Genomic DNA, 12,830 nt, shown 5'->3' with positions numbered 1-12,830 from the left:
TGTGTTGGTTTGGTTTGGTTTGGTTTTTTTTTTTTTTTTTTTTCCAGAGGGGGAAAAAAATTGGTGGGCTGGAAGGCGAATGGGGCTTCATCCCTCCATCCCCTCCATCTTCCCGTTCCCCTACTCCCTCCGCCGCCGTACCTAGCTCGCACAGCCGGCTGAGGTGGTGCGGGTTGCAGCAAACAAGCTCGGGGTGAGCCTTGCTGTAGGATTCACAGCAACATAATCGCTTCACTTCGGAGCAGTGGCGGAGGTCGGGCCAGCGGAACACCTTGCAGAGCAGCATCGGCAGAGGGTACCAGTGCTGGCCCAGTCGGGAGTCAGCCTTGGCGGGCAGCAGCAGGCAGGGGGTCCGCACCCCACCGCGGGACTCCACGGCGTGCAGCAGCTCCTCCAGCTGCCGCTCCTTCAGCCGCTTCAGCACGGCGTGGATCAGCGCCTTCAGTTCCGCCTCCGCGCCCGCCGACGCCGGCCCGCCGCAGCCCGCCTTGCCCGGGCAGCACCCGCACCCCTCGCCGCAGGCAGGCGCCCGGGACTCGGCCTCGGCCGCGCCGGACTCGCCCGCCGCCACCTCCTCCTCCTTTCCGCCGGGTGCACGGCTCCGCCAGAGCCGCCGGACGAGCACAGAACGTTTGGTCCTGAACATACGGGACGAGAGGAGGGGGTTCCGGCTACAAAACGGGCATGTCGTCCGCCGAGCATGAAGGGGCCGGAAGCCGAGACGTGGCGGCGGCCAGCGGCGGGCGGCGGCAGGGCCAAGGCGGGCTGTGACATGCGCCAGTCTCCGCGCTGGGGCCGCGGGTCCCACCGCCTCCTGCGGGGGGCTGCACTGGTCGCGTCTCCGCCCGCTGCGAGGGCGCAAGGGAAGAAAAAAATCAAATTAGGGAAAAACCGGGGAGGAGTAGGGAGCCGCTGCTCGCCTCGGCTTTGCACTTAAAAGAAAAAGCCCGTTTAGAATCTGCGGCGCCCGACACGGGAAGAGGGGGGCGGAGGCTGTCGGCGTCGCGCCGCCCTGTGAGACGGCGGAGCACGGCCGAAGCCGCGGGAGAACCTTGGCTGCCCAGGAGCCGCAGTGCCCATCAACCCGTTCGCCGAGGAATGACTGCGGGGGGGGATAAGGATGCAGGGATACGGCAGGGCAGTATCAAAGGGTAAAAAATAAAAAGCGATTCAAAAGGGTGTGTAGTGAAAAAAAAATTAGAAATATTTGAAAAACCTGAAACACCAACCCTAAGTTTTGGACGTCGGTTTAAGCATCTGTCACAAAAGAGACGAACAAGCGCATCCAGTGTTGCATCCCTTTTTAAAGCCCGGATCGTCTTGAGGGAGTGTTTGAGGTGGACTCTTTTCCTTCTTTTTTCCAAAGATTTTAGTCCACATGGACACACACATGGAATCTTGATCCGACTGCTACGAAAAGAGAAGGGGGAGGGGGGAGGGAGGAGAGTGGGGCTGTGTCCCCTTCTCCTTGCCTTCCCCAGCAGCGTGCCGCGGCGGGGGGAGCCGCGCCGAGCCAAGCCAGTCGCCCGCAGCTCCAGGCGGTGCTTACGAGTGCGGGGCTGCCCATCGCCTGGCGACCTTCTCCTTGCTGCCAGCGCCTCTGTTTCGGTGTTTAGGGTTTTTTCCGCCTGTCTCCTCCTTCCTGCCTGCCTTCCTTCCCCCCCTCCCACTTCTTCCTCTTCCTCTTTCTCGTCCTCCTTTCTTGGCTTGAGTTGTTTTTTGGTTTTTTTTTCCTTCCCTCCACTCTCTGCAACGAGCCTCCATCCCCGCACGAGCGCCTCCGTATTGTCCTTGCTGCCGGAAAGAGGAACCCCAGCGACAGAGCGGGGCACGGCGGGAGGGGAACCGACAGCGGCGCGATGCCTGCGCCCCCTCTCCTCCGCCCAGTCCTCCGCTCTGCTCCCCCCCTGGCTCCGACGGCGACTCGCAGTGCGCAGCGGCTCCGCCCAGGCTTGGCCCCAGCCCGGCCCCGTCACGTGGGCGTCTAGACGACGTGTCGCTCCAGGGGAAAAAAATAAATCTATATATTATATTTACCTCCAACCGCCTTGCACAATCGACGACTGGGGTCGCAGAAAGGTTGTGGGTCCCCCCGTCCTCGTTCCCCCATCCCAAACTCCATCCGTGCCCCAGGATGAGGGAGCCCCCTCCGGGAGCACGGCGAGGGTGCGCAGCGGCTGCTCTCCCCCCTAGACCCAGTGGGGCAGAGAAGAGGGAGCCTCCGGGGCCGGGGTGTGCCGGAGCCCACTGTAAGTATTGAAATATTGAACCAAATCAGTCATAAAAATGAAAAAGTTTATTTATATATATATATATCGTTCTGGGCATCGAAAGAGGACACGGCACAAAAAGCAATAATAATACTTTCCACTTTTACAGCACTGGTCGCCAAAGGATGGGAAAATATTTCATAGAAGGTTGGTACACTTCAATTCTCACCAAATGCAAAGCAGAAATGATCAGCACATAGCACTCTGATATTCTCATACTGCTAGTGGTAATAATCCCTTGCACCCTGAGAGATCTGCAGATCTCACATTCCAATTGTGGACCTGCAGAGTATTGAGAGTTTTTTGCAAGACAATGGACATATGCAACATATGCACAATCCAGCCTTCACAGAACCTGAGTAAGGTCACCATGCCCTTGAAGGACATGAAAGGAGAAGAACATGCTCAGAAGTAGACAGTTCAGGATGTAAAGGCAGACAAGAAAACCGCAGTGAGACGCATGAAGAAGAAAGACTAACTAAAATTAACTGAAAGCTTAAAACGTGCACAAAAGGATTTAACCAATCATGTATTAGCTTGAGGTGTGAGCAGTAGAACACTATAAATATAGCTTGCTTTTTTTCAATAAATCGGCTTCACTTGATCATATTGATCATGGCGTGATGTCCCATTCCTTACCCTCTGCAGCAGAGGATGGGGAAACTGAGTCACCAAGAGGCTGTGCAGCTCTACCAGCCCTACTGCACTCTGTGGCAGAGCTGGGCAGTTCAGATAGACTTCCTAGTGCCAGGTTTTGCAGGGCAGAAGCCCCCAAGGGTCCCCATCCCACATGCACTCCCATGGAGGAGTAACTCCTTTTTCATATAATAAGTGCAGGTGCATAAGTTGCTTCAAGGTCACTCACTAAGTCAGTTATCACATTGGAAGGAAAAGCCAAGGCTTAAATCATGGCTGCTGAAAGGTAATCTAATTCTAAAACAATTGCACCCAACTAAATGCAATAAACCACATAAAACTAATACACCACGCAGGCAGGGCATCCCTGGGGTGCCTGTCCTGAATCCCTGCCTTTGGTGCTGGCAGGAGTGCAGGAATAATTTTAAAGCCCAGTCATGCAAACGTTAATGTGAGCAGGTCAGTGGGAACAAACAAAGAGAATCTGGAAAGAAAGGAACCAGGAAAGAAGGAATAGGAGAAAGGCTCCAAGAGCAGGAGGTGCAGTTAGTTCAGATTTTGCCCCTGATCTCATAGGGGAAGGGTTCTTTACCGATGAGCAAGATAAAGAACCGCTTTAAATTAGAGATGCGGGTTTTTGAAAGTCTTTTTTCTGTTAGCTGTAATAAGTGGTAACATCTGTAGTGCAGAGGAATTAGCTTGACAGGATGGCATTGGCATAATATGTGGCTTACTTGAGCCAATGCTACTGGAGTGGATTCCTTTTGTTTATCTTTAGCCATGCCCAGAGATCCTTTTCGCACATGTCTAATTGGTATCCCAGTGAGTAACTTTACTGGTTTTGCAAAGTGGGTAGGAGCTAGAGGAAAGCCATATGTAGGAACAAATCGACCAAGCACAGAGTGTGGAAGGGGCTAGCAGTGGGCCTGTTAGCTAAAGGAGCGAGAAGTAAGAAGAAGAAGAAGCTGATAAGGAGCTTTGTCCAAGGCTGTAACCAAGGAGATCGAGAGAAGGAAGATAAGAGCATTCCGCAGCTGGATGAAGCGTTTTTAGAAAGTTAGGTGGAGTCAGAGTAACTTTTCACCAATGGCATGGTATTGAATTATTGTGGCCAATAGCTAAGGTAGAAGAAGGGTAAACAACTGGAAAGTGCATAAAAGATCAGCCATTTTCATTAATAAACTGTTGCCAAGTGTTACCAACTGAGACTGCTTGTGGTCTCTGCTTTATGTCGTGACCGCCTCGATTGCAACATTTTGGTGACCGCCGACGTGATAAGAACATAGTCGGTGGGGGCCCATACGGGGTCCTAGCAATTGGCAACCGTGACCCACTGGGATGTAGTGGGGGAGGCGGCGTTGGTGCAGCTGAGAGTGGCAGGTGGAAGCCACAGGGAGGTCCGGACCTGATTCCCTCCAATCAAGACACCTGGAAGTAGGTGAGCCACCAACTAGTAATAATGGGACAAAATTTATCTGAAGAGGAAGAAAGTGTTCTGTCTACATGGAAAGTTTTGTTAAGAAATAAGGGAATTAATACGTCAGACTATGCGCTTCGTAATATATTGCTGTGGGCTAAATCACAGAATCTTGGCACTGATCCCGACACAGCATTTAGTGTTAAGGCATGGAAGAAAGTCGGGGACAGACTTTGGCAAGTTATTCGAGCGAGAGATAAAACAGCTGTTGATTTAGCAGTAACCTGGAACTCGCTCTTTGAGGCTGTAAAAGAATGGAAAGTAGAGAGAGAAACGGAGCAAGATGCGGATGAAGAGTCAGGGCTGATAGAATCTGACGGAGGGGCTGAGGCAGAGGGGGCCTCTGAGGTAGAAGGGGGCTCTGATGGGGAACTTGGTGAAGAAAGTTCAGATGCCATGGGAGTTACCTGGCACGCTGCCAGAGCTTCTGGGAAAGCTGCCAATGCTTCCGGGAAGGCTGCCAGAGCTTCTGGGCTGGGTGCCAAAGCTTCTGGGAAAGCTGTCAAAGCATCTGGGGAAGCTGCCAAGGCTTCTGGGAAAGCTGCCAAAACTTCTTGGCAACCTGCCCTAGCTTCTTCTTATCAGACCCCTAAGCCTCCTTATCTCACACCTGCCCAGCAGCTCGCAATGGTGCGTGTATATACTACACCCCTACGCCAGTTAACTGAAATGTCTCTAGCAGAGAGAAAAGCCCAGCCATCTGCCCCCCCGCTTCCCTCCTCTCTGGTCCAGCCGTCTGCCCCTCCGCTCCCCTCTCAGATGCTTGAACAACCTGCAAGGCCGTATCCTCCTTTACCTGACAGTGACAGCAACAGCGATTCAAGTGATGAGTCGCCCGCAGTAACACCTGTGTTGGGGCAAGGAGCTCTGGTCCCTCCATCTTCTAAGAGCTCTAGCCTTACTGCCCCATGGACTTTGCCTCCATGCAGTCACTGTGCTTCCTCGACACCCTCAGGAGTTTTGGGAATTTGTTAGGAGGAAAGCAGTTGAAGAAAAGAATTGGGACATCATAGAAAGGTTAGGTGCTCCAAGAGTACCTCAGGAGAACAGTGCCAATGCAAATGTTGCTTGTGATAACCCTATGGCTTTTCCAGTTTTCAAAGCAGCTCCTGGAACAGGACAGAACGACAGTCATCACGTCTTCGCCTGGAGGGTTGTGCAAGACCTCCAATCGAAAGTAGCTCAGTATGGTATTAATTCCTCAGAGGTAATGCAATTAATACATGTGATTAATGCAGATTTGCTTGCACCTTATGACATCACTCATCTTGCTACAATTCTATTCCAGCCAGTACAGTATGGTGTATTTCAAGAAACTTGGAGGCGAGTGGCTGAGCGCACGGCTTTAACAAATATGCAGTTTCCTCAACACGACCCTCGTCATGCTGTGGGTGTTGATGCCCTACTGGGCTCTGGGCCTTTTGCTAATCCAGATTTACAGGCAAGGTGGGATCCTTCGATTTTGGCACAAGCTCAGCAAATTGGCATGAGTGCCTTAACTAAAATAATGGAAATGGCAGCTCCAAAGCAGAAATATGTTACTATACAACAAGGGATGAGAGAACCATTTTTGCAGTTTGCAGAAAAACTTGCTGCCGCTATTGAGAAACAGGTAGATGATGAAACTTTGCGAGAGAAATTGTGTGTACAATAGGCTAAAGAAAATGCAAACTCAGACTGCAGAAAGATTATTGACACTTTGCCTGGGGAACCCACCTTGTCTGAAATGGTTACTGCTTGCTCGAAAGTTGGTTCAGTTGAACATAAAATGGTAGCTCTTGCTGCAGTGCTAAGACCTTCAGCAAAGTGTTATAATTGTGGACAACAGGGGCACGTAAAGTCACAGTGTACTGTCCGGAAAACAACATTTAGGCCAAGTACAAGCAACGATGTTGGATAGATCCCTCTGTTGGTGTTCAATTGTTTATTTTGAAAGACCATGAAATACCATGTGGAATACTGTGTCAATGGAATGATAATTGGGAAAATCAGTTGCATATTCTGGAATGGATATTTTTATCTTTCAGATCTCGGAAAACACCTCCAGGACTTTATGAGCTTTTTGCAGATGTTATCATCAAGGGTCGCAGGCGTTGTCATGAGATTTTGGGACAGGACCCTGTGACCATTGTGATACCTGTACAACAGTGGTATTTTGAATGATGCTTTCAAAATAATCATGAATTGCAATCTGCCCTATCTTGTTTTACAGGCCAAATCTCGTATCATTTGCCTTCTCATCCTGTTCTAACACTGACTAAAGAGATCCCTTTTGAAGGCACGCAAATTTGTTCTCCTGTTCCAGTGGAAGGTATAACAGTTTTTACAGATGGGTCCGGGAAAACCGGAAAAGCAGCTGTGGCTTGGAGAAAGGATGATCACTGGGAATATCAGACAGTGATTCAGCAGGGATCTCCTCAACTGGTTGAACTTTCTGCTGTTCTTTTGGCTTTTACTTTGTTTCCTGGTTCTGTAAACATAGTTACTGATTCAGTTTATGTTGCCAATTTGGTTAAGCATTTAGATCAAGCAGTGTTGTATAATATTCAAGAGAAACCATTGTTTACCATATTAGTGAAGTTGTGGACAGTTATTGGTGCTCGAAAACATTCTTACTTTATCATGCACATTCGCAGCCATACATCATTACCAGGATTTTTTGCTGAAGGCAATGCCTATGTAGACTCTTTAGTAGCTGCTGCTGCAATCAAAACTGTACCCAATGCGTTGCAGCAGGCAATTTTATCCCATCAATTTTTTCATCAGAGTGCTCAAGCTTTACAGCAGCAATTCAAATTGTCTACTGCCGAAGCAAAATCTATTCTTTCCTCTTGTCCCGACTGTCATATGACTCATGTCACTCAGTATTATGGTACCAACCCTAGAGGTCTTTCTGCGTTAGAAGAATGGCAAACTGATGTTACAAAAATGCCAGAATTTGGTCGCTTTAAGTATGTTCATGTTACAGTTGATACTTTTTCTCATGCAATGGTTGCTTCAGCATTCACAGGAGAAAAAACTCGAGATGCTATTCGTCATTTTTATCATGCCTTTTCTATTCTAGGTGTTCCGTGTCATGTAAAAACACATAACAGCCCAGCATATGCTTCGCAGAAAATGCAAGCATTCTTTCATGCTTGGGGCATTGAGCATTCAGCAGGTATTCCACATGTCCCCATGGGCCAAGCAATTATTGAAAGAGCTCACGGACTTCTTAGACGTCAGGGTCAAAAACAAAAAGGGGGAATGCCACAGGAGTCACCTCAAGTGAGATTAGATAAAGCTGTTTATGTGTTAAACTTCTTGTGTCCCCTACCTGACTCACAGTTATCTCCAATCTTTTGCCATTTTTCTTCTTTGAATTCTAAGGAACCAAATTTTCATAGAAATGTCAAGGTATGGGTCAAGGATTTGATTACTGGTATATGGTCTGGTCCAGTGGAACTGATAACCTGGGGAAGGGGTTATGCTTGTGTTTTGACAGATAATGGTCCTCGATGGGTTCCTGCTCGCTGTGTCAAACCTTACCTAGAGCGTGCAGGAAAGGACAGGATCGATGGTTCCGCAGCTCAAGCAGAACGTGCGGATGACACTGGCTAAGACCATATATCGGTACTTGAAGATGGATGAAGGACAGGAACGATTGTATTAAGAGTGGGAATTTTGTTGATGGTTGTGATTGTGATTTTGTGTGTCCCCTCTCTGCTTGGGTTTTTGCAAAGGGCCCTGCAAAAATCCATAGCAGCTGTATTTACAGTTCAAAAACAAAAAAGGGGGAATTGTGGAAGGGGCTAGCAGCGGGCCTGTTAGCTAAAGGAGCGAGAAGTAAGAAGAAGAAGAAGCTGATAAGGAGCTTTGTCCAAGGCTGTAACCAAGGAGATCGAGAGAAGGAAGATAAGAGCATTCCGCAGCTGGATGAAGCGTTTTTAGAAAGTTAGGTGGAGTCAGAGTAACTTTTCACCAATGGCATGGTATTGAATTATTGTGGCCAATAGCTAAGGTAGAAGAAGGGTAAACAACTGGAAAGTGTATAAAAGATCAGCCATTTTCATTAATAAACTGTTGCCAAGTGTTACCAACTGAGACTGCTTGTGGTCTCTGCTTTATGTCGTGACCGCCTCGACTGCGACAGCAGAGAATCATTGGTGTAACATCACCAAAGGTGGTACAGAATTGGACATATGCTAAAGGCTGGGAATTAAGCCAAACGGCAAAGGCTTCCAAGCAGGTATGATAACACAATCACTGAATGAAACTGGACTAGAATCCCAAGAACTAGACCTGTTAGGATCAGTTCCTGGGAATTACTGCTTGTTTTTTAACTACTTTCTGGACCCAAAACCAAATAATATGAGCGATTTTCTAGTCCCACATCCCAAGAATAATAGTGTTGTTCTTAATCCCAATTCTCCATGGTATAAGAACATGGCCAAATGCAGCCACAATTGGACTTACCATGGCAGTGCTGGTGCAAATGCGACTGTAAGAAAGCTTCCACCAGGTATCTTTTTAATTTGTGGGGGTAGAGTCTAGCCTGCAATTCCGAGTAACCCATTTGGTGGACCTTGTTACTTAGGAAAACTAACCATGTTTGAACCTAGCATGCGAGAGATGCTGAATCAGACTATCTGGAGAGCAGGACATAGAAAAAGAACTAAAAGAGCAATCACAAGCTGAGGATCTAATTGTAATGATCATGTAGAGCTTTGGGATGCTCCAGCAAGGATCATAGCATCAGTCCTTGTTCCAGGTGTTGCAGCTGTTTAGGCTTTGACTACATTGAATAAGTTGGGATGCTGGACAGGTAAGCAACTGAACACAACTTCAGCTATTCTAAATCAAATGCTCACTGGTATAGGTAGTATTAGACACGGCACACTTCAAAATAGAGCCGCTATAGATTTTTTGTTGTTGGCACATGGGCACAGGTGTGAGGAGTTTGAAGGGATGTGTTGTATGAACCTTTCTGACAATTCTGGGTCCATTCACAAAAACCTCAAACAACTACATGATAACATGAAGAAATTGACTGTGAATGACTAGGGTTTGGATGAATGGTTCAAGGGATAGGGAATAACTGGATGGTTGAAAGATATGGTAAAAGGAACTTTGTTCGTTTTAGTAGTTATTATTTTATTGCTTTGTGTTATTCCATGCATAATCAAGTTGGTGACCCGCTTAGTAGACAAGACAGTAAAGAGGGTCTGGCTGGTGCAAGAAGAAGAAGGGGGAATTGTGTGACGGTGTTCACAGGGGTTTTTGAATTGGGGAAGAGACGAGGATCTGACTCCATGTTTCAGAAGGCTTGATTTATTATTTTATGATATATATTACATTAAAACTATACTAAAAGAATAGAAGAAAAGGTTTCATCAGAAGGCTAGCTAAGAATAGAATAAAGAAGGAATGACAACAAAGGTTTGTGGCTTGGCTCTCTGTCCAAGTCAGCTGGGCTGTGATTGGCCATTAATTACAAACATCCAACATGGGCCAATCAAAGATGCACCTGTTGCATTCAACAGCAGCAGATAATCAACGTTTACATTTTGTTCCTGAGGCCTCTCAGCTTCTCAGGAGGAAAATTTCTAAGGAGAAGATTTTTCATAAAAGATGTCTGCGACATGTCACCTTTATTTTAGTTAAATTAAAAAGAAAAGTGTTTGTAATTTTCTCTGCTGGGCTCATGGAGAGGAAAGAACAAACACTTGTCAGGTTATCTGTTGCCAATCAAAACCTCAATCAAGTGCTGATGTGGAATGATCAGGAAAATTCTTCACCTGTAGAATATAAAATTCTATCATATCACTTAATCTTACAATATAAGAAAAAGCAAAAACACTGCAAAGAAAATTCATTGTTCCAAGTCCAGACAGCTGAGTTTCAGGAGAAAGTCCATGGACTGAAGATGTTTCTCTTGGACATCTCTGAAAGTCCCTTTTGGTCCTGAAACAGACTTGCAGAATCCTGAAACAAAGAACTGCTAAAGAAAATCATCAACAGTTATCAAAAATCCATTGACAGTCATCAAACAATTCTGAGAAAATTTCTAGAATGTCTTGGCCACAGCCCTTTATTGAACCACTTGGGCTGAGGCTAATTTTTGGCTCTTCAATGCTTTTGAGCTGCTACTAACTCTTTCAACTCTTTTTATTTAATATTTTTTTTTTTTTTGGAAAGAGCGGCAGCAGCAGAGGAGCCTGAGAGGAGGCCCTGGCCCTCTTGGAAGGATCAGGAACCCCAGACCTGGCCCACAGAATGGTGGCCCAGGTCCTGACAGGGGAAGCAAAGCCCCCAAACCCAACAGCTGGCCGAGTGGTGGCCCTGGCCCAGGGAACTGAGCCAAACGGCCCAGACCCGGTTCGTGAGGCAAGCCCTGTGTTCTCACAACCTGGCACCCTGCTGCCAATGCCTGGGCAGCACGAGTGACCAAACGCTTCCTCCTCCCTTGACTACCAGTACAGACCAGCACCTGGGGAAGAGGAGCTTTCCCGAGAATCGTCATCTCGGATCTGGGGATGTTTTGTCCCCACAGCAAGCGAGCGATGGTCGCTTTCCGCTGTTTCTCTTGCCCCTGAAATGCAAATGCAAAAGGTGTTCCCGCTTCCTGCCACTTGGCACCACCTCAACCCCCTCTGGGCTGGGGACCAGAGGCAGAACTCCCGGGAGCCACCTCTCCCTCGCCGCTGGGGTGCGCGAGGGGACTCAGCCACTCAAACCCCCAATGCGAACCTCCCGACCAAACACTAACTGGCCCGCGAAAAACACTGAGTTGGAAAGCAGGCAGCCAGGCTGCGCCCACACTCAGCTGTTGGGCCATGCCTCCTCCACGGAAGGAGAGGCCGACGCCCCCTTCCCCTGTCCCAGCTCCCCCCGCAGGGGCAGTGAGACAGAGTAGGGATCCATCCTCAATTAGGTGAAGTGTCTAACAACGGTGAAAAGTCAAACGGCCAAAGCTGAAGGAAAAACTCGCATGCCGAGACAGCAAGGAGACAGAGAAAGAAAAACAGAAAAGACCACGAGGTCAATTTGCCCCGACCTAGAAATTCCTTCAATAAAGAAGAACTGGTGCTAAGTGTCATGCGGGATGAATATGTATGAACTTATTGTGAAACTGTATGCATATGCATTTGGAAGGGGGATAAAAGAAGTCTGAAATTTTCAGGGGTACGCATGCCCTTTTGGGGAGTCTTGCGTCCGGCGCGCGTCGTAATAAAAGCATACCGGACTTTACAACTTTTACAAGTTGTGAGGTTTCTTCTTTTCTCCGCAAAACAGCAGCCCCAGGACAGCTCGAAAAACTCGGGGAGGAAGTCACGCTGGGTGTAGGTGCCGCGCCACCTTCCCCTGGGGGCGGCGGGACCGCGGGCGGCTCTGATGACAGTTCCGCGGGCTCGGCGTCGTTTTCAGCATCATCTTGAACTGGGACCGGTCCGCGGAAGGCGGCGAGGCCGCCAGGCGGGCCAGTGGGGGCGGCGAGGCTGGAGGGAGTGCCTCCCCGGCTGGGTAGGGGACAGCAGCCACATCTACTCCGGGTTACGGAAGATGCGGTGGAGGCACAGACAGCAAAACCGGCGGAGCCGGCATGGGAGACAGTGGGACAGCCGGAGGGGGGGGCAGAGGGCGGGGCCGTGGGGTCGGCCCTTGGGGCGTCTGGGATCGGCCACACAGGCGCTGTCGCTGAAACAGCTGGAGCCGCAGGCGGGACTGCCCAGGGAGGCGGCCGCACCCGTGGGGCTGGTTGGGACGGCCCCGCGGGCCCGGGAGGCGGTGCCGCGGGGACCGGCGCTGCCCGCAGGGCTGGGCAGGGCAGGGCCCGCATTGCCGGGCGGGGCGAGACCCGCGGCGCTGGGTGGGGTGGGACCCGCGGGGCCGGCTCAGATTCCCCCTGAGGGCAACGAGGGGGGGGAAAAACTGCTTCGTTTGATCATGTTCCAAAGGCGCAGAAAAAAACTGTTTTGCTGCGGGCAAAGCTTCGCCCCCCCGCTGCAATTCAGGGGGGCTGGGAACCAGCAGGTCGTTTTCCCGCAGAGGGTCCTCTCTTGCTGGAAAAGGGGCTTGCCCCCTGCAGTCGGCAATCCACTGAAATGAATCTGCTTTCCGTTTCAAAACTGGGAAGAGCGTTTTGAATGGCGGATGTTATGAACAAAAATTCAGTTGATTTTTTTCTGTGAGAAAAAGGTTGCCACTACTGCTGGGCTGCTGCCTGTGTTATGGTAATTACGGGTCGTTGTTGTTAGTAGTTGGTTTTGTATCGGTAAAAGCCCTGGCTGGGGCGAGTTAATGGCTCTTCTCTCAGACAGGAAAGGGCGCGGTACCTCCCGAACAGTGAGGAGAAGAGACTTTGGAGGGGAGGGATATGCAAAATAACTCTAAGGACCAGCATGCTGTGTGGGACCCCTACTCCAAACGTGCAGGAAGAACCCCAAAAACAACGAGCCACCTAAGAG

At 49.4% G+C, this 12,830-nt stretch overlaps 2 protein-coding genes across 4 annotated transcripts in view; one reads left to right on the top strand and one right to left on the bottom strand.

Moving 5' to 3' along the window:
- Positions 1–1,656, bottom strand: part of LOC141726856 (mothers against decapentaplegic homolog 7-like) — a 36,754-nt gene extending 35,098 nt beyond the window's left edge. The window contains exons 1-2 of one of the 3 annotated variants that reach the window (XM_074531965.1): positions 1,550–1,656; positions 142–1,410 (exon numbers count right to left, since the gene is read on the bottom strand). In XM_074531965.1, the coding sequence (XP_074388066.1) occupies positions 142–646 (505 nt within the window). In that variant the 5' untranslated portion in view covers positions 647–1,410; positions 1,550–1,656. Of the gene's footprint in view, positions 1–141; positions 1,411–1,549 lie in introns of those variants that run through there. The other 2 variants (XM_074531963.1, XM_074531966.1) reach the window with 2 other exon arrangements.
- LOC141726810 (uncharacterized) lies at positions 701–8,457 on the top strand. Its single transcript, XM_074531879.1, has 3 exons — positions 701–837; positions 1,167–2,249; positions 2,380–8,457. Exons 1-2 carry the CDS (start codon positions 701–703, stop codon positions 2,191–2,193), a joined length of 1,164 nt encoding a protein of 387 aa, XP_074387980.1. The 3' UTR covers positions 2,194–2,249; positions 2,380–8,457.
- The last annotated feature ends 4,373 nt before the right edge of the window (positions 8,458–12,830 follow it).

The sequence above is a fragment of the Zonotrichia albicollis genome, chromosome W (assembly GCF_047830755.1).
Source record: "Zonotrichia albicollis isolate bZonAlb1 chromosome W, bZonAlb1.hap1, whole genome shotgun sequence".
Classification (NCBI taxonomy): domain Eukaryota; kingdom Metazoa; phylum Chordata; class Aves; order Passeriformes; family Passerellidae; genus Zonotrichia; species Zonotrichia albicollis.
The sequence above is the reverse complement of the archived record's forward strand: the minus strand, read 5'-3'. Positions and strand labels throughout refer to the sequence as shown.